This window comes from Myripristis murdjan, chromosome 7 (genome assembly GCF_902150065.1).
Source record: "Myripristis murdjan chromosome 7, fMyrMur1.1, whole genome shotgun sequence".
Lineage (NCBI taxonomy): Eukaryota > Metazoa > Chordata > Actinopteri > Holocentriformes > Holocentridae > Myripristis > Myripristis murdjan.
Window position 1 is genome coordinate 13,867,775 of NC_043986.1, and position 25,497 is coordinate 13,893,271.

Consider the following 25,497-nt stretch of genomic DNA (forward strand, 5'->3'; position numbering starts at 1 on the left):
AGAATGCCTCATGTCACCATGGCTTGCATGAACTGTTGAGGCAGCTTTCATTTGCAGAATCTAAATAAGAAAGGCTGCCAGGCTTGTGAAAGCACAGTAAAAGTTATTTCAGTCGAGATCACCACTTTTTGCATCACAGAAAGAGCTTGGAAGTGCAGTTTTGCCCTATGTTGAGGCCCTGTCTGTCCATGTTTACTTCATGTGTCAGTATTTATGACATGAGACCTCTGTCATTTTGTACCTTAGCTATCAAGAGAACTTTGTGTATTTACTGCATGGGTGAATAAAGTCATGTCTGATCCAGTATTGCACAGAAAGGTGGTGAGAAAATTTCTCAAAACTGTTTTTCAAGCACAGAATTATAGAATTCAAATGGTGTTTTGCAGAAGGAGGATAATAACCAATACTTAGCCTTTACTGGTGCAAACGGACAAACATTTCAACACCCTGGGGTCTTCTTGAGAGTCAAGGAAGTTTGTAGACCTTCATGAATGATTTAGCATAAGTTAAAGCTGCATCAGGCGACGAGACACTTTTCACCCCAAGTGGCAGTAAGAGCAAGCCATTTGAATATTTGAAGGCTTGAAGGTCTTTATTAACCCAAAATTATGTAACATGGAGTCAGTAAACTGAGCATGCATCACAGCTCCATTTCTTCTCCTTGTTGGTTTGTGGAGGTCAAGATGGTGAAAAAATACTTTTGGTGGATAGAAAGCAACCTGCTGGTACCAAAGAGACTGTTTGGCATTTCACCTTTAGGTCATGCCAAGTGCAAATATCTTGCTTTTTGTCTTTTTTCAATGCGAAATGAAAGCTGCTCATGTTTTCGCTGGATTGTTTGGCCTCACACGATGACCAAGAGACAGTTTGTTAAGTGATGTATTGGCTAGATCCGGCCATACATGAATTTACTTCGTTTGAGCTAAATAACAAAGTTTCCAGGTTTGTGAAGGCAACATAAAAGTTATTTCAGCAGAGATCACAACTATTTGCACTTTGCCATCTTAACTTTATAACTATACAGCCAAAAACTCTGGAAGCAGGTTTTTTGTCACAGATAAGATAGCACCAGTGACTAAAAATGACTCACCAGCACGGCTGTAAAGAAGTGTAACACGAAGAACAGTTGCACCTATCAGGCAGTGGTAGCACTCCCAAAACTTTATACCATTACTGCCATATTTAGCTGCCCAATCTGACAGGCTGAAATACTGACGTAAGGCCACTTTATTTTTTACTTTTCATTTTGTCATTAAGCCATTATGCAGGTCTAGATTTGTAAACTAGGGGGAAAAACATCCTTGAAATCAGTTTCGCAAGTGGTCATTACTGGTCTCAAGCTAAACATCTCAGAAACTTTGCATGTTAAAAAGAAAAACTGCTCTCTGCTCTCAAAGTGAAGGAATGCTTTTCTGTTTTGATAAAGAAATACACAACACAACATCAGGAATGTTTTCCTCTAAAACTCATTTTAATAAGAGGGTTTTCCAGGTATTTACAGGATATATTGTTCCACAAAAGAAAAAAAAAAAAAAAGAAAAGAAAAAAAATTGAAACTCAATAAATACTGAATTTCATTTTTGTGGAGAACAGGAAGTGACAAAAATGTTTAAAGAAAAAAAGTTACAAACATAACTGAAGTAACTGAAGAGCAGGTCTATCTTTTGGGCCAGTTATGTCTGAATCCTCTGTAGAAAATAAAAAGGCAACAAAGTCAGCTTACATGGATATAACTAAATCTCTAGATCTCCAAAGGCAAACAACCTCACACTAATTTGATGCAAAACAGCAATATTTTTACCTGTCAGATTTCCCAGCCAGGTAGGACAGACTTCGGTTTCCAGCAGAGCTATTGGATTTTGGCCCCTTGGGATTTTTGTGCTGGCGAAAAAGATGCAAATGAAATGAAAAAGTCAATATACTGATGTGTTGTGTTGTGACATCTTTTTCTAAGCACAAGTTATGGAAAAATTAAAACAAAATGAAGAAAGCAATACCTTTTTCGATGGATCATAGGCTTGTCTGTTGGGATCAAATTGTGTGCTGTCCTTTGATTTGGCACCTGTTTAAAACAAACAAACAAACAAACAAACAAACAAACAAACAAAAAAAAACAGGTCTCTAATTTTAATTAATTTGCATAATCTACAATAGCTCTTACACAGAATACAACAAAGGTATGATTTGACAAATGTGTGTTTGCATACCAGCGAAGACTTTAAAGTCTGACTGATGATAGTCGAAGGGTTTGAAGTCGTCTTTGGGAGCTGTGTCTTTCTTTGAGGGTTTCTCTGCAGATTTCATCAGCTTCTTGCTCGGTTTGGGAGTTGACTCTCCAACCTCACTCGCAACCCGCTCTCTTTTCTTTCCGCCTCCTTTTGCAGATTCCTGAGGAAATTTGTCAACATGTTATATTAAGTACAATATGTTTGCATCATCTGGGTATTTTAATGAATAAATTCTTGCCTCCACTGTTGGTGTAACTGCACCACACTCATTCATTCATGCCTTCTGTTAATAAGACAAGGAGAAACTTTCTGCCATCTGAAACTGCCAGTTTCATGTTGTACTGAAATATAAAATTACCCCATTTTTTATCTGCAACATCAGTAACAAAGGAAGAAAGAAAGAAAAAAGACTGAAAAACAACTGCCTCCAACTATATTCAGTTCTAACACTGTTTACTACGCTTAGGTGATTTCCTCTGATGTGGATTTCCTAATTTGTTCAGGTAGATTTGGATCATTTTGTGAAACCACAATGAATAGCCGCAGACCTGAAGTGCAGAACGTGCACTGTTGTGGATTTGAAGTATTGTCGACAACACTATTCTGGTGTATACAAATGATGTAAAAAGGGGCTTTAAATGAACACCTGCCAACCAAGCCAATTGTGGATAAAACACGGATTTGGTGGGTAAGTGTCTGGGTGAGGTTTTCTCATCTAGGATCTGCGTGAGCACAAAGCTCCTCCAGCACTGAGGCTTTGATTAGTGGGTGCTGAAAAGTGCCCCCTCTCGCTTGTCCTTTTCTTTTCTTTTCTTTTTTTTTTTTTTTTAAAGGTAGAGCAATATGTGCAGTTTTAGCTCGCTATTAAATCGTCCTGTTCTTCAATTTCTCCTGGTCTGCTGTGTGAGTGACTGTGAGGCTTAGTGAAGCTCAGGCGGCAGAGTGTTCAGTTTAATCCTCTGCAGCATGGGAGCACTTTTCCCTGTAGCTGAGGTACACTGCAGCAGAGCGAGCATGGCAAACGCAAGATAGAAGAGCCTGGAAGTGTTTCTGCATGTCAATAAAGAGTCTCATTTGTCCTCTTTGTTGCTTCTCTGCCACAAGCATATCGTGCTGTAAGGAACCTGCTCCAGTGAAGTGCAGAACTGAACACACTCCTTTCTGGCTTACCGCATCAGGACACACACACAAACGCGGTTCACTCATGTGATGTGTATACAGCTTTAGTATAAGTAACACAGTAGTTAAACAACATGGTGTGAAGAATTAAGCTTCTTCACTCTTTTTTAGGATTAGCCACAGTTTTAAATAAAATTAATGCAGACTTACTATTTATGGGGCACTATAAAAAGTCTATGAATGTCACATATTCATTAAAATGCAATGGATAAAGGAATCATTACAGAATTGGACTGTGAAGACGAAATATTTCATTTTTAACTTTTATTTAATCCTCATTTTCAATGGTGCCAAGGAAATAATCCAAAAGTTAGCACATAAGTAACACTAAACCTATGCTTGAGTAATGTACAATTGTTCAGTAAAGTATTAGAAGAAATACATTGATAATAAAAGGTACGGACATACTCTAATCAACAGTTTAATTACTAATTAAGATGAATAAGATAAGATAAAACACACAGTTACATGCTCTGCAAATCTTTGATGATTCTTATGAGAAAGAAGTGTTTTGTCTCAGTAAAAATTATGAACCGCTGACTACTATGAACCGATAATTTCTAGCCCTCAGTGTAAAATAAGCCATGTGAAAGACAAAGCACTGCATCTGTTGCCTCAGATTTTAAAATACCACCAGGGTGTACCACTCTGCAATAAAGACAGCTGTTCTGCAGTCGTCGTTACCAAACAAGTGATTTCCTGGCTGCAGATGAGTGTGCTTTAGTAGATATGCATTTCCCCACGGCAACTAAGAAAGTGGCCTGAGACTCGTATTAGTTGTATTTATTGTGTGACTGCATAGAAAGATTTCCATCAAGACTGTGGAAATGACTTCACATTAGGACTGGACAATACTGACAAAATCAAATATCAATAATTGCAGAATTGGCAATATTGTAGTGATGATTTTTTTGCGCTTTCATGAGATAATTACATGCAAGAGATTTTTGGTAATTATTATTAATGTGCATATTATGACCAAGCAGGTAGAGATAAATAATAGAACTGCTCATTTGCAAAAAGTTGCATCCCTTTACTGTACTGCAGACTTTAAACCCAGAAAAAACAACACTCATGCCATATCCCTTGATTTTATTTAACTGTCTCACTTTGTGTGGATCTCGGCACCACAGAGAATGGGGATCAGCCCTCAGTGTGTGTCTAAATAAAGGTTTACATGAATGAAAGAATATCATGCTATTACAATATCCAAAATACCAGACAATATCTAGTCTCATGTCCCGGTATCGCTATACTATTGGTGTACTAACGAGCCCTACTTCACACATATTCATGTGACTAGAATTTAAGGCTTCGGTAAAGTTTGTTCACTCAGATTTTACCCTCCAACAGCTTTGCTCACATCGCTGCCAACCACAGACTGAAATTAAAATTTCTGCAAGTAAATATGGCAGATGGATTTCAGAGTTACCAGCAAGTCAGAATTTTCTCTGTCTTTTTTCTTCCAATATGATCAAAGGATTGGAGAGAAAGTAACTTGATTAGTGAGTTTGATTAGAGTATGTGTTTTATTTGCATCAGATCACTTTAATTGACTATTTTATGCTGCCTAAGTATTTGAAGCCACTCGAGGTTACTCATCCCGGCAGCGGAAGAATTTGTCTTTCACTTAAACTCCGTGCCAATCTGTCAGTCTTCACAAGACATCATGTTTTCTTGTGATATTTTTTTCTTGTGGTTTGTTCATATTTAATCATCTAGCATCACCTTTGCTTAATCTGACCTGAAGATGTGAGAGAGGACCAGTGATATTTGAGCCACATTACAGCATGCACCAATCAAAGCATCAGTATAGTAGAGGCTTTGGAAAACTGCAAAGATATTTTTCATACAGTCACTAGATCAGAAAATCTGGCTGCCAAAGTGGTGGGAAGAACTGACAGTTACCCACCGCAGCCAATTTTTGCCTGCATTTGGCAGGTTGGCGGGTGTTACTTTCAAGCCGTGCTGCCAACACTTCTGACAATGACGCATGCCACTAACCGTTGCCAGCGGACTTATTCGAAGGCGCTGTTTCAGCAGGGAGCAACTTAAAAGCCAACTTCTCTCTTAAGCCCTCATCACACAATGGATTACTGTGGTACAGACCATCAGTGTGTGCGCTTAGCGATTGATGGCTTTAGGTTCACAGTCTGAGGCGGAGGCGAAAAAGAAGCCACCAGCAGGGAGAGAGCAGACAGTGAAACAGTGGTCACCTCGCTCTCTTTCCTCCTGCACTGTGGACAGAAGACACAGTACCAAGACTTTTGTCTCACTGAGCCCCCTTAATAGAGAGGAAACTCCATGTGGCGGCAAAAGGGTGTATGACTAACCGAGCAGAAGGGTGCCAAGGAATACCCTAAAGAGCCGGAGCTAACTGGTGGTAGGATTTTGGGCAGAAAATAGCCATTGTTGTTCCCCAGGAGGAAAGGAAGCATTCAGCAATTGATGAGTTGAGGACATGCCTCTAATGCTCCAATCCCACACTGAGCTTCCCTCTTCCCCAGACACATCATGTGACGCATATAAATGTTAAACACCACCACTGTGACCGTGCTGCGAGTGACAGCGGTGGTCCTCTTGCTTGTGAGTCACCGTATTTATGTGCAGAAATGCCAGCCTTGTCTTAAGAAAATGGGGAGCAATGCGGTGGTTTAAATCACCTTATATGGCACTATCATTTATATGCGGTGCCAGGCTCTTGGCTGAAACAATCGGATGGTTTTCACTGGGGCTGCACTCGCCCAGCTGTGACATGAGCAGCAAAGTTGTCAGAGCGCTAAGCCTGTTTGGGGTAGAAAAGAGCAAAATTAAGCACTAAAGCGAGCAAATTACTCACGGCTGCTTGCTGGCGAACAGTGGCGACGTTCTGAAGAGACTCCTGGTAGCTCTGCTTGGCTTTGTTCCTTTCTTCTGTGGAAATCAACATGACAGTACAATAAGGAACAACATGTGGGCTTACAGTACAAAGGGTAAATTAAAGGCGGGTTAGTGCCCCTTACCTGACACCTTCTTAGCGAGTTCCTTGGCTTCTTCCCTGGCTTTGCGTTTGGCTTCCATCTCCTTCTGTTGCTGCTCGGTGCTTTGCAGCTTCCACCTTTTACTGATCTGTTAACAAGATGTCACAGCCGTGAGCAGTCACATATATGCAGCAGACAGCAGCAACACAAGTAATCTTGTTTGTACGCGCTTTCATCACACTGTCTTCAAGATATTCAAGAAATGGAAATGAAAGCCAGACTCAAACGGTATATTCCAAGGATCAAAAGTGTAACGACAGACAAAATCATATCTAATTATTGCAGAACAGAAATGATATTGTGCTCTGTATAACTGCTTAGTAGCATTATTCTTTTGTTCCATATAATATTATATAGAAAACTGAAGTTGTTCTTTTGACTACTTTTTCTGTTTCATCTCCAAACTCCCAAATATCTGATCTACATTGCAATTCAGTCATGGAGTAATGCAAAATCTTGTTCTTTGGTAATATGTCAACTCCATTTTGTTACAAACAACTCATTTGAATTGGGACTAATGATATTAAATGAGGAGCTAACTGCAAACCTTTTGAATAACAAATGTAAAGAAAAGAAGAGTATTTCATGTATATGTATGTATATTCTGCCTGATATAGTCTGATACAATTTTTAAAAATCTGTTTTTAAGCCCTATTTAGAATTGTAATCTCTATTATGAATTAGTTAGGTATGGATGAATGTACAAAACTCTTTGATTACCTCATATATTTTTGTAGAGGGGTCGAACTTGGCATTTTTGTTAACATGCACGTCTTTGGAGGGTAAATACTGGAAACAAAAAGGAACAGAATAAAAGATTACTGTGTGTCCAACCGTATAAATCAATGCTTATAACATTTAAGGTTAATCACTGATAGACTCTTACCATCCTAAAGGGGTTATGGAAAGACTCGATGATTTGGCTGGCTTTCACTTGAGCAGCAGTGAGGGACCCTTGCTTGCTCTTTGTCTCCACCTCCTTCAAAGGAAAAACAAGTGCACATTAAATATGGCAATAACATATGAACAGAGTCTTAAAAAAAAAAAAAAAAAAAAAAAAAAAAAAGCTGATCTGTACCTCAAACAGTGTGATTTTGGCCGATGCCACAAGACCTTTCATTTTTTCCATGTCAACATCCTTTCCTGGCTCATCATCTGAGAAGAGCATTCCTTGCTTCACGGGCAGTTCTAAAAACAAACATGTTGTTTTAAGGCCTAATTGCCAAAAATACTCAATTGTGAGGAGATTTTTTATGTCAATGAACTTGGCTTACCATCAGGAGAAAATGGTGGAAAATCACTCTCAGAGGTCCTGGATGTATCATGTGGGCCGAACAAGGTAACCTCCGGCTGGAAAATGAAATATTCTTGTTTCTCCTAAACTCGGTTCCTTTAATTATTCCGCTTATGCAAACTAGCATTTAACCAATACATTCAAAATCAAGGATTGTTGATTAGTTTTTAACTAACCTTCTTTACAGGCGTGAGTCCTTTCTTCTGTTGAGCTCCGATTTCAGCCTGCAGTTAATAAAACATTGCTGAGTATTACTGATCTCAGTGCCTTGACTGACAAACAGTGAAATATTGAATTAATGGCGAAACATGATTATTTCCTCGCCACCTCTCACCTTAAGGAGAGGTATGTCCCGAGCCTCCTTCACTAATAGATGGAGCTCAGTGACCTGCTGCCTCACCAGTGGAGGTACAGGGTTACAGCAGGCAATGATGCCCTGAGGCTCTCTGGGTAAACACAGACAAAACAAAGTGTTCAGGATTACAATCCAAAATAAAAAAAAGCACCAGAGCTGAGGATAAAAACTAGTCCATATGAAGTTCAACACTCTATGTGAATTCTAAAAAAAAAACTCACTTTGGCAGCTCCTCCGATATCTTGATCATCATATGATTGGGCAGGACATATCTGGAGAAATGACACATGTGAATGAATAAAGTTAAAACCAAAAGGCTTTGACACAGAGAGCAGAGAGATGGTTGTCAGGCAAATGTATGCGCAGCACGATTTTCACAAGGTATTAATTTTTGAATCAGAAAGCAGCCCAGGCAGGCGCCCATAACAGCAAGTCCATCCATTTCCAAACAGCCTACCCGGTGCTTTCATCTTCCTGCCTCGCCAGTTTGTCCCTCCAGGCAAACAACAGTCTGAAGGCAGTGAGCTGCTGGGTGTTGAAGGACCTTTTCTGCTTTCTCTGCAGCTCCAAATACGACTCCTCTGTAAAGATGGGCTTCACATATCTCTGTGTGGAGGAATTTCAGAAAGTATTTGGCATTAGTGCGGAATTTGATGATATGAAAGCAAAAACACAAATGCAAACTACTGGAATTAATGGAGACATAATTGAGGGGAAAAACAGATGTGGATGTTTAAGATGTCAATTTGAAGAAAAAGATCGTCACCCTTCTGTGGCCAGATTGGCCGTTTCATGGATCTCCAACAGTCAACAAATGTATATGACAAAAAAAATTATAAAAATTCAGCAGCAACAGCAATCGACAGCCCTCGGGGGCAATGAGTTTTGTATTCATAGTTTCTTTAAGAGGGGCTAATGCAGAGTAATGAGCATGAAAAGATCCATCATGTAAATGTGCCAGATTGAGCCATACAGACAATTTTCATCTGAAGCTCCACAAGAGTACCATTCCAGCCCCCAAAGGGTGAACGGAGCCAGACTAGAAACCATGCCAAATCACACAGAAACTATACAGACAGATAGACTGCACACAGAGTGAGCAGGAAAATATCTTTTTTTGGTATTCTGGGTGAGCTGTCCCTTCAGTCTACGAGGAGCACAGACTGGGATTTGATCGGACCTTCAGGGAGATGTCCCGGCTCTTGTTCCAGACACTCTGCAGCAGGCCAGGCTGCCCGTGGTTGAAGTCCAACAGCTGCACCCTCAGACAGTCATAAATATAGAGGAGGTAGTGGGTGTCTGCCCTGGCATACTGGAACATCTCATCTGGCAAGGGCCTGCAGGGATGAGTGACAACATAATTCTTGCTCCAGTTTCCAGAGTAAAATATGATATGCCTTTTCAATTTAATAATAAAAAATAACATGAAATGCATGATTGGATTTCCCTTAAGAGATTAGTATCATATCTGTTACACGGCTAAACATCGACAGATAAGAAGATCAAGCGTCAAACGGCTCAGTCTTCTCCATACCGAATCCTCCAGTCGGCGAGCTGGTAGCGTTTGTCTGAGTCCACGTTGCAGAAGAATTTGAGCAGGTGGTCCAGCGAGTGTCTGGCCAGGTTCAAAGCACGGCTGGCCTGGTGCGTGTCAAAGAGGTTGACGACATAAAGGCCGAGGTCCTTCTGGAGCCACTCGATGTCAGAGTCCGCACCATGAAACACCTGATAGTGGCAAAGAAAATACGTTCAGATGAAGTGACGTTTGTGTTGTTTCATGCAGTCAGAAAGTCAGGAGAAAGGCTGAGGATGCTCTTTGGTGAGGGTACAGCTGGGCGATATATCCATATTACATCAGCTGTGATATGGGATTTAGATATCACCAAGGATTTGGATATCTTAATATGGCATAAGTGTTGTGTTTTCCTGGTTTTAAAGGCTGCATTACAGTAAAGGGATGCAATTTTCTGGAATTATTAGAATGTTTTACCTGTTCTTTTATTTGCCTCTACCTGCTTGGGCATCATGTTCACTTTACTAATGACGGCTTCTCAAAAACATCAGCACCAAAACACCGATACTCACCCCAACAATATTGTCACTATCAATATTAAGGTATTCAGTCAAAGCAAAAAACAACAAAAAAAAAAAAACTCGGCTAAAAAATGGCTAACCCAAGAATTTTCTGGTGTTACATTATTACTTGAGACCATAATTTTATCATAAGACGAGCGATGATTTAGTTGGAGATATGACCCTGAATTCATAAGGTAGTGTTAATCACTCTCAGTTTAGTCTTTTTTGGGGGACAGGAGGATTTCATTACCTTGATAACAGCTGGGTCTGTGAACGCCTCATTCAATATGTACATCTCACTGCGGAGCTCCAGTGTGTCGATGATGAAGTCCTCGTCTCTGGTGGAGATCTGCATGAGGCAGGTGATGCCGAGGAAGCTCCTGTAGGAATGATGCTGAGATGGGAGCAGAGTGTTAACGAAACACGCTAAGGCCCTGGACAGAAAACAAAGCATCTGCTGGTAACGTCAACAAAAGCACTTATTGTTTTAACTGGCTGCTGGCAAACTAGACGTGTTAAGTGGCGCAACAAAACAGCCAGAGCTCTCAACTTCAGCTCAGAACTTGGTGCATTTTCTAGAGTTTATGGGAGAAACTGATCACCAAAACATGTTGTCTGGCAGCAAATAACCTCAGCTGATCTTCCATTTGGAGAATCAGACTGAGAAAAGTCAGCCACTGTCTAAATGTCTTCATTTTACGTAATGTATAATCAATATGACATAATATAAATAACTGATTCCAAGTTGATGTTCAGCTCAATTCCCTCATTAACAGTCCCATTCTCGTGCACAGACAGTGACATTAGAAAGTATAGAAATTCATAATAACAGAAACCCATCACGATGGATATGAAATCTCTAAACTGAATGTAGCCAGTCGGCATGTGTTGATACTTCAAATCTTTTCCATTCAGTGTGCATCAGCTGCTTCATGTGCCCTGCATCCACTGATGTTTCCTTGGCCAAGGCTTAAGGGACATTCACATCTATTATGACTACACAGAGAACTATAAAAAAAAAAAAAAAAAATGAAACTGGTCTAAGTAATAAAAAAAACAAACCTTCAAAACAGAGAGACGAGGGGACGAGACAAGGATAAAACATTTCATGTCAGTCAAATTAAACCTCTAAGAAACAAGAGCAAGTAAAAGCAAATCATATTTTCCTCATGAACACCAGAGAGCACTTCAAATAAAATTAACCTTTAAGCCTTGGGGTGTAACATTTTTTTTTTAAAATAACAAATTCAAAAAGCCTCTTATTTAAGTAATAGCTTGTGTAGTTTGTTGGTTCGTCTTTGTAAAGCAAACTTTTCAGTGCCAAAGTAACATAATAAAGCCCAAATCATCTTTCTGATCAACTCCTCTGTGTTTATGTTGCCCACTGCAATGATGCATACTTGCATACTTCCAAGTTACATTACTTGAATTTTGTGTGTATTTTCTTTAATATTTGATCACTTGCTTGGAATATTTAATTTATAGACTGAGATGATTGCACGATTAACTTTTGTGACGCTAATAATGAGCTACACCTGTTTCTCTGGGATTGAGATTGATGGTCTCAACCTGTTTAAATATCACTGCAAACAGCACAGTGTCACATAGCTTGAGGAAGAGAGCTTCCCTGTTCAAACTGTGTATAAAAATACAAATGGTACTTTGAGTGCCTGGTAGTCCTTCTTATCTACGTTTATGGTATTTAAGAACATGGAAAAAAAAGCATCAGGCAAGCCTTTTGTTCTTTTTTTTTTTAAGCTTTCCAAGCCTGAGTAACTGCCGAAGCATAAACATTGTCTTATGTTCAAATGTGTCTTTATGCCCTCAATCCTGCAGATGTTCAGGTAATTTCCGGTAGCTGGCACAATTTGCTCTCATTTCCAACAATCTGCACAATAGCTTGCTTGGAAGCCGACTAAGCTCTGCATTTCCAGGCATTTCGATACGGTTGTTTAGTGCCATTTGAGCTCCAACACTCTCACCTGCCCAAAACAAACTAAAGCAGTTAAAAATCACAGTTTGCATAAAGAGCTCCAAACAGAGTTTGGCATGAGTGTATCTCAAAAACTATCGACTCTGAGGCTGGTGACACTTAAGTGCAGTCAAACTGTGTCTGATGGTAAATCCAGTGAAATTCTCTACTCCTGTACCTCCAGATCGACTGCAAATTCAGACAACCTGCACAGCTTCTCATTCAGAGCCACCAAATCTTCCAGAGTGTCTATGAAGGAGCACTTTGTCTCAGCCATTGGTTTGTACATCTGGAAAAAAAAATAACAAACCAAAGATTTATTATAGGAATTAAAAATGTCATCAGGCAAAAGCCTGATGACAGGAAAAAGAACATATAGGTGAAGACTGCTGCATACTTTACCTGTGGTTCAGGCTTAGACAGCATCCTCTCTGGTACTGTCAGATGATCCAACTCATACTGGTATGGATGTGCAAACCTACACAGAACAAAACCATGTAAAGTTTAGATGGAAAATGAGCTGAGAGAAAGACAAAAATGAAGCTTCAAGCTAGGGATGTCCTCACATGTCCTCAACATGTTCCTGAGTCCTCTGCTGGTGGATGAGGTCAGCCAGGGCAGCGGGGACGTCCAAGTCCTCGGGTCTCTCTTTGCGGATTTGTTTGTTGGTGAAATCTATGATTGGAGGACAACCAAATAGATTGGGCTGTTTGAAATTTCATTTTCATACTAGGAATCAAGGTCTGACAAGGTCTGACAAAGTTACACAAAGCACATTGCTGTTTTTGTCATTCATATCAAGCTGTCTTGTCAATGGTTGAATGTTAAAAGAAAAGAGTGAAAGGTGTGTCTTACAAGAAGGAAGGGGTTTTATTGCATTGGGCTTGATGAAAATCTTGGGGATAAAAGGGGTATTGCTGTTGTCGATTTTTTCTTTGAACTTGAGCTGAGGCCTTGTGATGTTCTTGGCGTGGAGCAGCCTGAATGTCTCAGACCCACGCTTGGAGTCTGAACCCTATAAGAAAAGCAGAAAATGACATTGCATTGTTTACCAAAAGGTATGAACACTTTGATGAATGATAAGGACTAGAAATTAATATTTATCAAGTGTTCCAAAAAACACTCCCAAGCATTTTAAGTCTTTGAGTGCCATGTTTCAGGCTGAACGCTGCCCAAAACAGAGATGAGTGTCTGCACTTTCACAGTGGAGAGGATGGGCTCATTAGCCAACCTTGCGATTCCAGCTGGACACGACAATCTTGGGAGGCTGAAACCCTGCAGGCATGACAGGCTGCTGGCTCCTGTTCACGCCATCAGCTTCATCAAGCAGGATCCCCTGGAAACAAGTTACAAAAAGCTCTGTTGGTTTAGCAAGCCTTCCTCATGAAAACATTTAAATCACACCAGAGCTCTGGGTCGTACCACTTTTTCCAGGATGACATCGTTGGAGTCCACCACCAAGTCAAACCTCTCCTCCAGGCCGGTCAGCTTGTTATGATCTCTCATGTGAGCTCTGCAGCCATGGTGTTGCATTAGCTGACTCATGCTAATGTGGAGACACAGGGAAAAGAGCTGGTCACTCTTTTGGAAAGAATTCAGGAGGCAGACTGCTAAGCAAACCATGTTTTCCATGTCTGCAAAAGCAGCTGACAGCATATTATTTTTTATATGATGTTATTGTGTATTATACACTCACCAATGCAAGAGCCTGTCTCCTTGACTTTCACAGAACTCCTGGAAGCCGGGGAAGCTGCGGTAGAAATCATATTCATCTCCAGCTTGAGGCAGGCCAGCTGACGCTTTAGTGGCTGACACCACGGCGCTCAATCCATACTGCAGAGCAGAGAGGGAAAATAGGCAACAGTTATTCAATACGTTTTTCCACTCACTAAATCCCGGTAGATCCCACTAATGCAATTTTAAAAAAGATCTTGTACAAAGAGCCAGTCCAAGACGGCAGCAGCACAGTCGCAGGCAAACAGATTATGAAACAAATATCAAACATAAGAAAGAGAAGAAAGAAAGGGGAGAAAAAGAGACTGGAGGGCCGTCGTGGAGTATAATCAATTAGGACTGGGCAACATGTCAATACTATATTGATGTTGTGATAAGAGATACATCTTCTGGGATTTTGGGCATTGTCATATTGTGTGATGTGGTATGCAGTATGTAATATCATTTCCTAGTTATAAAGGATGCATAACAGCTGAGGGATGCAATTTTCTGTACTTATTAGACTGATTTGCCTCTGTTATTTGCCCCCACCTGTCTGGTCATAATATTGACATCACTATTGATTATTTATCATCAATCTCTTGTGAGAGCACCAGGAGGCACCCCAACAATATTACTATAACATCGATATTGAGGTAGTCGATTAAAAACAATGTGATATTTGATTTTGTCCATATCACAAATAAAATAATCAATATAACAACATCTTGTCTCAAGAATTAACAATGACTGGCTACAAATTCATGTTCCCAAGACCTTCTAATTGCTTTAAAGTGAAGGTGAACATTATTTACCATCTGTCTTTCTGCAGGATGTCCCACGCACTTCTGGACTTTTAGAGACAGTTGACTCTTTATGTCTTAATTGCATATAATATAAAGATAACGTATCTTTATATTATGATTCAATGCAGTACCCAGCTATTTTTTAATGTTATGTGTTGTCTGCTTGAGAAATGTGTCAGCTGTGAATGATTATTTTAGCAACTTATCTTTGAAATGACGTTGCATCACGTTTTGGCACATTCTGCATGAAATGTATGAAACTGGATTATAACCTTGACTCGCCCAGACATGTTGGTGTTCATGTTTACTCAAGAAAAAAAAAAGTCCCCGGTGTAGTTGGACTGTGGTTAGTGGGTTAGCTCTCTAACCAACATGCACATCCACGTTGCTTGGCGCAGCCTCCACTAAAAGGCGGACAGCCGGGTTAGTTCACTTACTTTGACGAATGAATCCACGTCCTTGAAACCGGGACACAGCTCCTCTGCCTCCTCGTCATTCGTGGCTGAATTATTTCCCTCATTGCCGCTGTTTGAGGACACATTGATCCTCGAGGAGTCCATCTCAGGATTGTGTACATGTGAGTCGCAGGAAGCGAACCACTTCCTCAATGTGTTTTTTTAAGGTTTGTGAAACGGGCGAGCAAAGAACAGCGCCACCAGCTGGACTGGAGGGGATGGACAAAAAAATGGTTTGCGGGACAGACTGTGTGGGAAGGACAGGTGATGCAGCAGCTGCAAAAATGAGAAGGTTGTAGTTTAACTTACTGTGATCACGTCTGAATGTATCTGACTTTTAATTATGGTCTATCTCACGTATAGCCTGTCCTATGTATGCGTTTTTGTGGGTTTCCTCTGCATTGCAGTGTGTAACTTACGCCCAGATCGCCATCTAAATCAACAATGCATGTTTTCAGTAAGTATTTCAGTATGGCTTGACCCTGGTCGTTAATGGACCAGATCAATGCAGTGGCACTGCAGGCCCAACTCCCCTGCATTGGCTCATTTAACCTCACCACACTGTTGCACATAGATGCTATAGTACCATTAGAGGGCAGTGTTGGCTATTTTAAACTACAGCAACCCACCAATCCACACATTATCCAGTATCTGCACTGTTGCCATCAAAAGGTATATTCTGCATGAATAGGGGAGTATGGTATATAGCACTGGACACTAATCATCCCATAGCTGATATTTTCTGATAGAGCTCTACACACCATATTTAAATTTCAAACACTTTTTTCAAACACACTTTTCCTTTCTAATTGTGGATGTGAAGTGGAGGCAACAACAGTAAAATATGTTGGGCACACTGAAAGACCACTGCCCTTTTCTTTGGCCATTTCTGGTATAATGTTAAGCTGGTGTCCTGATGATTCAGTGATCGATATCATGTGAAGAGCTGTTGCCCACGTATTGACACCGCAACTCATTATGGATGATCTGTGGTGTGTGGAGAGAAACCTCTCTTTTCTTCACTTCCCCTCCATATTGATCTCTTCACAGGGTCCTCTCCCTCTTATTATCTTAAAAGCATCTCTGCAACACTGGCTCAATCAATATTTCACAGTAGCTTTCTATGTTATTCTGTTTTTTCTGTGGAAAATATTTGAACCACTGCAGATAGGTGCTGTAATAATCACAAGTAATAAATCAGTGTTGTATGCAAACGTTCTAATAAGGAGATGCAGCTACAATTGGGCTTTGCTCAGTGTAAATGATTTTAGTTTGTACATTGTAAATGTTTTAGATATTGCATATGATGTTGCCATCCCAAAGGCAAATAAACTGATTGCCTGTGATAATAGCTTTGTTATACAATAAAGCAATTAGTATATGCATCAAAAACCTTCTTGAATGTCTTCTTCATCTACTGAATAGGACATTACCGCTGCCATTTACGGTCATTTATATGCTTTGTCACAATGTTATGGTTTTTACAGCTTTGATAGTGCCCCTTGGCAGCGCTTAAATGCTTCCTGCAGTCAAAGAGGACACTAAAATGGATGATGCTGAGAAAATGACACTGTGCCATACATAATTCAAAAAAAAAAAAAAATGGAAAAAATCGAGAGAGAATTCTCAGTGAATTATTTTTATTAACTCCCTGATTTAGAAAACACAAATGCACCAAACAATATCATACATGCACAGCTTCAGCATATCAAGATCAGCTGATGACTTTTCAATGTGAAAACATTCGGGGCACGATCTCACGGAGATCACGTGAACATCAAAATACTGAGGAGTCACAACAGAAAGGCCAAGCGTTGTCACCCAGGGCTTTAATTTTTTTGTTTTCAGTCACAATGGAATTAAGGGATGTGGGTAATTTGTGTAACACCACTGCATTTTTTTTTCTGATAAATTTGGAAAAGTTGGAAAGTTGTACTGGTATAAAAAGACAAAAAGTGTTTCCTGTGCACTGACCTGCTACCTTGTAACAGATAGTGTGTGTGTCATTGCACCAACAGGCTGTGTGTGATAGCAGCTACTAAAAAACATGTTACTCTGCTCATGTATTTTTCAGATTCTGAGTTTGACTGAGTATTACAAGTGGAAGTGGGGCATCACAGTTTGATCCCCCACTTGGGGGCGTTGCTCCAAATCACGAGGCTGTACATTATAAATCAGAGCGAGAGAGATATCATCAGGCTCACTTTTGAATAGGCCAATACAGATTCTTAGTTCAGGCTTTTAAAGCAACACTTGACCTTTGTGCAGAATAGTCAAAAACCATATCAACCATATCAAACATTTAAAAAAAAAACAAAAAACAAAATCAAAATCGAAATATCTCCACAGTACTGATACATTACAAAAACAAGAAGGTTGGTAATGCTTCAATGTACCCAGGACACAAAGTTCATGTGTGCCATGTTTGTCTTTTTTTTCTGTTCAGATAATCATTAAATCAGTCAAAAAGATGCATTTTCTGTGTAAACATTTGTCAGCTTTAACAATGACATTCGGTGATGAAAGGAGGTGTACAGTTTGACCACACGTAAAGCCACAAAAACAAGGGAACGGGATTCAAAGACCGCTTTTGTAAAATTTTGGACACTTGGCGTATCTGGGGAGTAAATCTTTTCTCTGGTGCAAACTTGTTTTATCCTGCAGGCTGCAAAGGATTGGCCTTGGATGTTCAAGTCCCTTTGCACTGCTATTCCACAGTGTTAGACAGGGAAAAAGACGTTCCAGCACCTCCTTGGGTTAAACTACGCCTCTCCATCTTCCACGCTGACCTTGTGGCGTACGTTTGTTTGGATATCCTCAATGCCTCAGTTGTCTGAAGCCGGGAACTACACTAACTGCAATGAATGGGTTTAAATTCTTCTCCACGTAGCTGAATGGCCCTCCGGAAAACACAGTCGTCCATGACACTTAAGGGCAAGGTAATAAGCGCATGCAAACACATGGACACACACGGACACGCGCACACACCTTGAATCTTTGCGGTGCAATCTTGATGGAATTGTCCTGATTTAGTCTTCCTTAAATCCTGATATATTAGTCTTGTGTGGGTGTCATTAGAGTCATTTCTCCTATGCCCTTTTCCCATAGAAGCCCCTCAGGCCTGCTCTAATTTATTAAGATGTTTTAATGTCTGCTAAATCATGGCACATATCAGACCTTCCATTTATCACGTCGCACCATTAAATAGACCCCTGTGTCATGAGGTGGCAGATTTCTGATCTCACCCCCCCACCCCCCCCCCACCCCCCACCCCCCTTTTTTTCTTCTTAGGACTAGTGAAAGTTAGAGCAAAGCAGGTCCGAATACCTGAGCAGTGGCGTTCTGCTGAAACACATGAAAAGAATTTAAAAAATGAAAACACATACAACAATAAAGAGCCAGTTCAACTGAGAACAAAAGGATAGCTTCACACAAAATACTTAAAACACAGCGGAACCAGAATTTTTGCCAAATAATGTCTCAGCTGGTGGCTAGGTTTCAATATCAGACTGGCACAATTGGCAGCACTTTAACTTCTCCTCTCTACTGCAATGACTGATGATGTGCTTTGACTGGCACGCACCCCGGCACAAAATGTCTGCCATGTGTTGCCCAGATGGGTGCAGGCAGCAATACACTGGCAGCCATTGCAGCAAGGTTGACATTCTCCACTACTTCTGTATGTGTGCACACCAAGACTCGGTGAACGCAGTGTAGAGTAATATCCATCAATCAGCGAGTTTTCACTCCAAGTGATGTGACGCATCATAACCTTTAGGAGCCCTCATGGCACATTCAGCTCTCCACGATCAAATGATGAAGTCGAAATGCCTAACACTAGCATTGTAAGCTGTTTCATGGGTTTCATCTAGGATACAACTGACTTTTAATGAAACACATAATTCTAGGATGAAGATGGCTGCCGTATGTTCTGAAACACTGCGCATCACTGACTAGTGTCTATAAGGTGAAGCCATTACAAGAATCTCCAAAGGCACGGGCACGGGCGAATGAACATGTTCCTACTCGCCAAAGTCGTATGAAGAGAGGATAACTGAAAATACTTAAAAATACAAAATACAGCTTTGTATCACGGTCTTTTGCAGATTTACACTCAAGCTTTCAATAATAGGAAACTGTGAGAAATAAAGTTCTTTAAGGAAAGCATGTAGCTATCTTAGCAACAACGACAAGAAGGCTCAGACTACTTTGGCACATGAATGGAAGTAAGGCATCTGAATCATTCTGGAGTCAAAAAGAGTTGAAGTGGAGCATTCTTCCTGGCCGGCAAAAATGACAAAGCAGGCTTACCTAAAAAACAAACAAACAAAAAAACAAAAAACAAAAAGCTCAAGCATGTTCTGTACTTCGAGTCTGGCAGCACTCTCCATTCTTGTGCTGTCTCTTACCCGCAAACTAAACACTGTCAAAATAGTATGCGGTCACCTCCAAAATAGGGCAAAAAACAAACAACAAGAGAAAAAAAAAGTAATGTTCACAGATAAAAAAATAGATACTGATACTGAGGGCTGCAAAACAGGGTACAGTCTGTCACTGTGTCATGAAGTTGACCTGAATGTTGATATTGCGGTGGTGAGGAGCAGAGAGAGGGGAGAGACGTCCAGACTCCAGGCCGTCGAGCCTCGGGCACTCATACCTGCAAAAAGACACATAACCAGCGGGAAAACCTGTGAGGTGGTGTAAAGAGCTGACAGCAACACCTGCTCTGACTTTTCAACTGCAATTTTGGGACCATCATGAATATCCACAGGCGTGTATCAACCGAGATATAATTTTTTAACCTTTCATTACTGATATGTCCTTTGCAGTGGTCACTACACAGGTTCTCATATGTTTCCCTGTTGCAAGATATTCTAACTGAAAACATGACACCATCACACAAAAGCACAAACAAATCATGTAATTAGATGTTTTTATGGGTGAAACTGTGGTTGACACTGGGTTATGTACTTCTACTTATAACTGCAGTTGCAAGTATGAAAATTGATTGTTGAGGCTGTTAATCTTATTAACTTTGCTGGTGAGTCCATCATTACGAACATGGTGCACCAGCAAGCTCTGGACACACCCACCCAACTTCATTTTAATCTCCTAACCTCTGATTTTCTCTCACATTTCGCCTTAAATAGCTTGTTTTCCCCACATTGTACAACAATGTCGCATATTGCATGCACTTCACTGAAGCTACATCCCACTCAATATTCAAAGCCAAGACGCCATTGTTTTATAACCTCACATAAAAAAATTATTGAGATGTGCATCATTTTAAACACATTTCCCTGTAATTCAGCGGGGCGCATTTAGTATCTTTGGAAACGCTGGGGTTTCCACTAGAATTTAAAAGAAAGTTCTGTGGGGTTGAACAAAGCAGCCTGCATTTGTAACGAAAAACCTGCTGGTGGGACTGGCACGGCTGGAGAGATTAAATTGTAGTGGAGATCTTAAGTTTTTCAAAGGAACTGGATATGTCATAGCAAATCACACAGAAATGTGGATAAAATGAAGCACGAGTCATCTCTGGCGTTTCACTTTAATGTAATAGTACCACCATAAAAAAATTCATCTTATGCATCTTAGGTTTGCATATTTCACTCCGCTTAAACAGGCCTGCTGAAGTTTTAATGAAAAGCTGGAATGAGTAGAGTATGTATGTGACATTATGTAATATGGAAATAATTATTTCTCTGACTCTGAAGCAACTGATGGGGAAATTAAAGGGCAAAATCAGAGTTTAAGGGGTTAAGGAGAGTAGAGGCCTCTTAAAAGCTGCAGGCTATCAATCTCCCATCATCAGTGAAAGCTCCTCATCTATGATTTAAGGGAGCCAATTAGCTGCTCTGGATCTTTGAAGAGTTTCCTGTAATAATATAATATTCATATATCTTAACTGCAAAAAAAAAAAAAAAATGCTGTATCACTGATGCAGAAATTTCTCGCGAATCAATTCACAGTCACTACTTCCCATAGACTTAGCCTATTGTTTTGACTACTAATGTGGTTTGACCATGTCTCATTCTAGCTGAGGTAGAAGTTGTCTTTGAATTGGAGTCAGAAAAAAAGGTAGTCTTGTTTTCATCAAATTAAATTTAGAAGAAAAAAGCCAGTGAATGCAATCGCTCCCATTGGCTTTTTCAGGGCTCAACGCAGAATATCAACATTACAGATTAGCATTTAGAGGAGAAGAAGAGTTAGTCCCCTGGAGTCCCACAGGACAGTAATAGCATCTAGTAAAAGAGGAAGTCAACCTCTGCGACAGAGATGGATTGCACTGCATATTTCAGCAAAATATAAGCCTGCAGAGCACAACGGGGGTGGCTGGGGACAGGAATTATAGAGAGTCACAGGAGGACAAAATGTCCCTGTCAGGTTTTAAAAGTGTTAAGTGACTTCATTTATAAGGGAGCGGGTAACAGGAGAGAAGACTGAGGTCCTGGTGAATCTATATGTCACATTTACATTGACACATCTGCATATTTTATCTATGCTGTATCTACGTTGTTATCGTCATCAGAAATGGCATCTTTTGACCACTTGTTAATAAACCAAATTGGAATTACAGGAGGACCTTGCTAAACTTTGCCGCATAATGACCACAGACAACATCAACCAAATAAACTGTGAACAGTCAGCTTACTTAGTTGGTGAATTCTTATGGGATCGGAGGCTGGACCCAGCCCTCCTTCACTCAGCGACTGGATGTGGATGATGTAGTCGTCGTCGTCAGGGAGGGTCAGCTCTGCTGTTGAATTGGTTATTGTGAGCGTGTTTACCTCTTTGTGCCTCTGTCTCTTGTATGACAGCTGAATGGGGACAGAAACAAGGTGGGTGACATATTATAAATATGTATAATTAGAGCCTGACAGCTTACAGCGAGACGACAAACAGGTGAGGTCCAGCCTCTCAGTCAATTTGATCTAATACATGCTATAATGAAGTCTTTTGAAAACATGTATCATGAACTCACTTGGTACCCAGTCACCTCTGACTCTGATTCCATTGCCACCACAGGTTCCCAGTAAAGAGACAGGTGAGAGCCAATTAGGGTCCATTCGATATTCAGCGGTGGCTGGGCTGGTGCTGCGTGGCATGAGCACAACAGATTACTGCAGTCAAATCAGTACCCAGGCTTTCACTTTAATATCACTCTTATGGTTGGGCTATCTTCTATTCTCTCAGGATAATGCTATAAACGAGTTAAGGAGAACACTTCTTTCTTCAGACTACTGTGATATCAGGAAGAAAACACGCCAAAGCACAGACCTTCTTCTGTCTTGTTGCAACCACAGAACCTCAATTGAGATAACAGCTGGTGCAAAATAAAATGGCGTTTGTGGTAATCTGCTACAGTGACAGCGCACACACAGGAGGTGTAAGGTGTGTCACACTTTCTTGAGAACTGAGAAAACATGTTGTGCTGCGTCCGCTTGCTGAACGTAGTCAATAAACATTAGTAGTTTCCACCAACTGGAATGCAGAGGCGCCTGTTACAACGGCTGCAGTTCTTTGCAATGGCAATGATTCACATACAAATGGCTGCCAGTCTGATCATCCTGCTATTGATAGTTGATTTGAATGGGAAAGTCTGTTCCACTCCAGTTCAAGTTCTATAGTTGCAACATGGCTAAACACAGAAGAAATAGAACAGGATGTTTGAATGACCATGTGGGTACAAAAAAAAAGCTCTCTAAATCAGTCGTGAGGCCTCCTTGGTGCTCAAACTTACGTGGCTTTTTTGTGGTGGCGTTAATGGCAGGGAGGAAGGGGCCAGTGCCCGCTGTGTTGAAGGCGCTGACCGTCAGGAAATACTGCGTGTTCCCTGTCAGGCCACTCACAGTGACCGAAGTCTGGTTCCCGGGCACTCTCACTTTCCCCATTGTCTCTGGTTTAGTGTCATCCTCCCAGTACACCACCTATTAGGAACATAAAGCCTGTCATCTGGGACTGCACCTTGATTTATGGTTTAGGCTTGGAACAAAAACTGTAGGCTACATGGGAAGCATGCATTATCCATCACGTCAGCACGGAAAAAAAGAATTGTAGCGGTTTTTGATGTCTTAAGAAAAATTCTGCGGAAATCTGCATTTTTGTTGTTGTTAAACAATGTCCTGTGGGAGTATCTTCTGAAAAGAGATTATAGTTTTCTCTTATGGTTTCTACAGGACCTTTGACATGACAGTACAATGCTTCTGATGATTTATTTTTACTAATCCCAACAGTGTTTCACTAATGGTGTCCAACACCTGACAGGAGTTGCACAATACTTCAATCCTAAAGAGCCATTGCTGGGTGAGTAATGTGATGCTTAATAACATGGAATGCGCATATTTCTACATTCACCAGTAATAATATCTGTAGTAAATTAATATTTCAAATTAAGTAGCAAAATGATTAATCCATCACCAATTACAGTTAGTTACAAATAACAAATAAAACAAGAAAAATAATCAACCTCTTTCTCTCTCTCTCTCTCTCTCTCTCTCTCTCTCTCTCTCTCTCTCTCTCTCTCTCTCTTTATATATATATATATATATATATATATATATAAGCTATAGATATATCTGTATCTCTATATAGCTCTATATATCAGACTGACCTTGAACTATACAAAAAAGTAAACTCCACCCACATCCCTTGATTTGTTTCTATCATTATTCTGTCACTGCCCTCTCAGGTGACACACACCGAGCTAACTCAGATCAGAAAAGGCAGAAAAGTCTCTTTTCTTCGAATGGAACTATTTCTATTACTTGGATGGCACGGAGCAAAAAGATGACAAGATAATTGGACATCAAATCTATTTGATCACTCCCATTATTCACGTAAAGCACATAAGCAAGGCAATCAAGTCATCCCAATTTTTTTCTGAAGATAAGAGAGGATGCAATCATCCGTTTCAACTTGTGGAGCAGAAAAATAATATCCCATGCAGTGTAATATCCAAATCATATTATTCTATTTAGAAAATAAAGACAGGACCAACTTGTAAAAGAGCTGAATTGTTGCCACATTGCTCTGATGGGCTGCTCCTGTACTGCAGATAACTTTTAATTGTTATTCAACAAATCGTTTTCAGCATTTTTGCTGTGGTGTGGTGATACTTCCTGATATTGTGTGTCAGGTCTAATATAGTACTGCAGTGCAGAATATCACAAGGTATCATGACACCCATATTACTGCCAGAAACACGAAAAGGCAGGAGGACAGGCAATTTTCTTTTGGTATCTTGGAAAAAGGTCCAACATGTTTTTCTGAGGTGGACGTGCAAAGACCAAATAATTTTAGCAAAAAAAGTCACTCAATTGAAACGGCCATTTCCATGGCAACACAGAGTTTGGAAGTGATGGCTTTGAGGTACACCAAGGGTGATGACAAGCATTTGAATTGTGCTGTGCATTTACATTTAAAAGAATAAAATGTACCTCATAGCCCAGAACTCTTTCAGGGGTGAAGGAAAGAGCCTGCCAGTTCACCTCAATCTCAGAGGCTGAGACACTTCTGGCCCAAACTCCCCCTGGCATCCCGCTTGGCTCTGAAAACAGACAACAGATGAAAGCTTTACTGCCTTCTTCCAACAGCAACATGACAAAGTGGAAAAAAATCCTTCAAATTTCAGACTTTTAACCATGCATCATTCTGATGGTATCATTCTAGCTGTGCCATACTTGGATAAATCACCACAGTGGAGTATTGCACTACACCAGACTGACCGTTTTTCAACATGCTGAGAAGTAGCATGGATCTAAATGCTAAGTGGTTCTCACTCTGGACTGATCTTGCATAAGAACACAAAAAAACAGCGGTGATATTTGGAAGCAATCTTACGCAAACCTCTTGTTTCCTCTCTGTTCTTACATAAATATGTGTTCCAAATTTTCTCTGAGCTTTGCTTTCCTTTTTACTTGATCACAAGCCAGTCGAAGAGATTTCTCTCACCATATGTCCCTTTATTTATCAGGGTTTTACAACCCGCTGGATGCAATAAAATCAGCTCTGGGATCTTTATTCTTATCAGAGTATGAGCAGCATTGTATTCCTATAAATATTCCATTCTAGTTCTCTTACCAATCTCTGCAGAGTAGATAGTGACCACAGGACTGAATGGACCCTGTCCTTTGCTGTTGTAAGTTCCAACCTTGACATGAAACGGGGAGAAGGGCGCGATGCTGTCGTTGCGGTACACATAGCGGGATGCCCCCGGGGCAGAGGTGGCCACATGGGTCCAGGTAACCTCTCCAAAGGCACGGAAAGCAATGATGTAACCAAAGCTCTCACCATTCTGCAGTTCTTCAGGGACAGGCTGAGAGTGAAACACAAAACTATAGTGATATTAAAACACATACAATCCACGCACGTTCACCCCACAGCTGGGCTGACACAA

General features: G+C 40.5%; 2 protein-coding genes across 2 annotated transcripts in view; both read right to left on the reverse strand.

Annotated features, from left to right (window-relative positions):
- Window positions 1-1,450: 1,450 nt before the first annotated feature.
- Window positions 1,451-15,234, reverse strand: exosc10 (exosome component 10). The gene is made up of 25 exons (XM_030056447.1): window positions 15,081-15,234; window positions 13,821-13,957; window positions 13,547-13,670; window positions 13,356-13,460; window positions 12,980-13,139; window positions 12,691-12,799; window positions 12,527-12,602; window positions 12,303-12,413; window positions 10,403-10,546; window positions 9,611-9,801; window positions 9,257-9,413; window positions 8,534-8,682; window positions 8,298-8,348; window positions 8,056-8,167; window positions 7,898-7,945; window positions 7,702-7,777; window positions 7,506-7,615; window positions 7,314-7,406; window positions 7,148-7,216; window positions 6,410-6,515; window positions 6,247-6,320; window positions 2,208-2,388; window positions 1,998-2,062; window positions 1,802-1,881; window positions 1,451-1,688 (listed from the first exon to the last, which is right to left on the reverse strand). Exons 1-25 carry the CDS (start codon window positions 15,201-15,203, stop codon window positions 1,658-1,660), a joined length of 2,682 nt encoding a protein of 893 aa, XP_029912307.1. The 5' UTR covers window positions 15,204-15,234; the 3' UTR covers window positions 1,451-1,657.
- A 4,423-nt stretch (window positions 15,235-19,657) lies between these two features.
- Window positions 19,658-25,497, reverse strand: part of cntn3a.2 (contactin 3a, tandem duplicate 2) — a 28,896-nt gene continuing 23,056 nt past the window's right edge. Inside the window, exons 17-22 of the mRNA XM_030055705.1 lie at window positions 25,182-25,416; window positions 24,539-24,648; window positions 22,843-23,029; window positions 22,084-22,196; window positions 21,754-21,919; window positions 19,658-19,755 (exon numbers count right to left, since the gene is read on the reverse strand). Coding sequence (XP_029911565.1) covers window positions 19,658-19,755; window positions 21,754-21,919; window positions 22,084-22,196; window positions 22,843-23,029; window positions 24,539-24,648; window positions 25,182-25,416 — 909 coding nt within the window. The remainder of the gene's footprint in view (window positions 19,756-21,753; window positions 21,920-22,083; window positions 22,197-22,842; window positions 23,030-24,538; window positions 24,649-25,181; window positions 25,417-25,497) is intronic.

Coding starts and splice junctions, on each gene's coding strand:
- exosc10 (XM_030056447.1), bottom strand. CDS start 15,203: ATGGACTCCTCGAGGATCAATGTGTCCTCAAACAGCGGCAATGAGGGA. Junction 13,671..13,820: donor GGAGACAGGCTCTTGCATTG/GTGAGTGTATAA, acceptor TCTCCACATTAG/CATGAGTCAGCTAATGCAAC. Junction 7,217..7,313: donor TCCATAACCCCTTTAGGATG/GTAAGAGTCTAT, acceptor TTTTGTTTCCAG/TATTTACCCTCCAAAGACGT.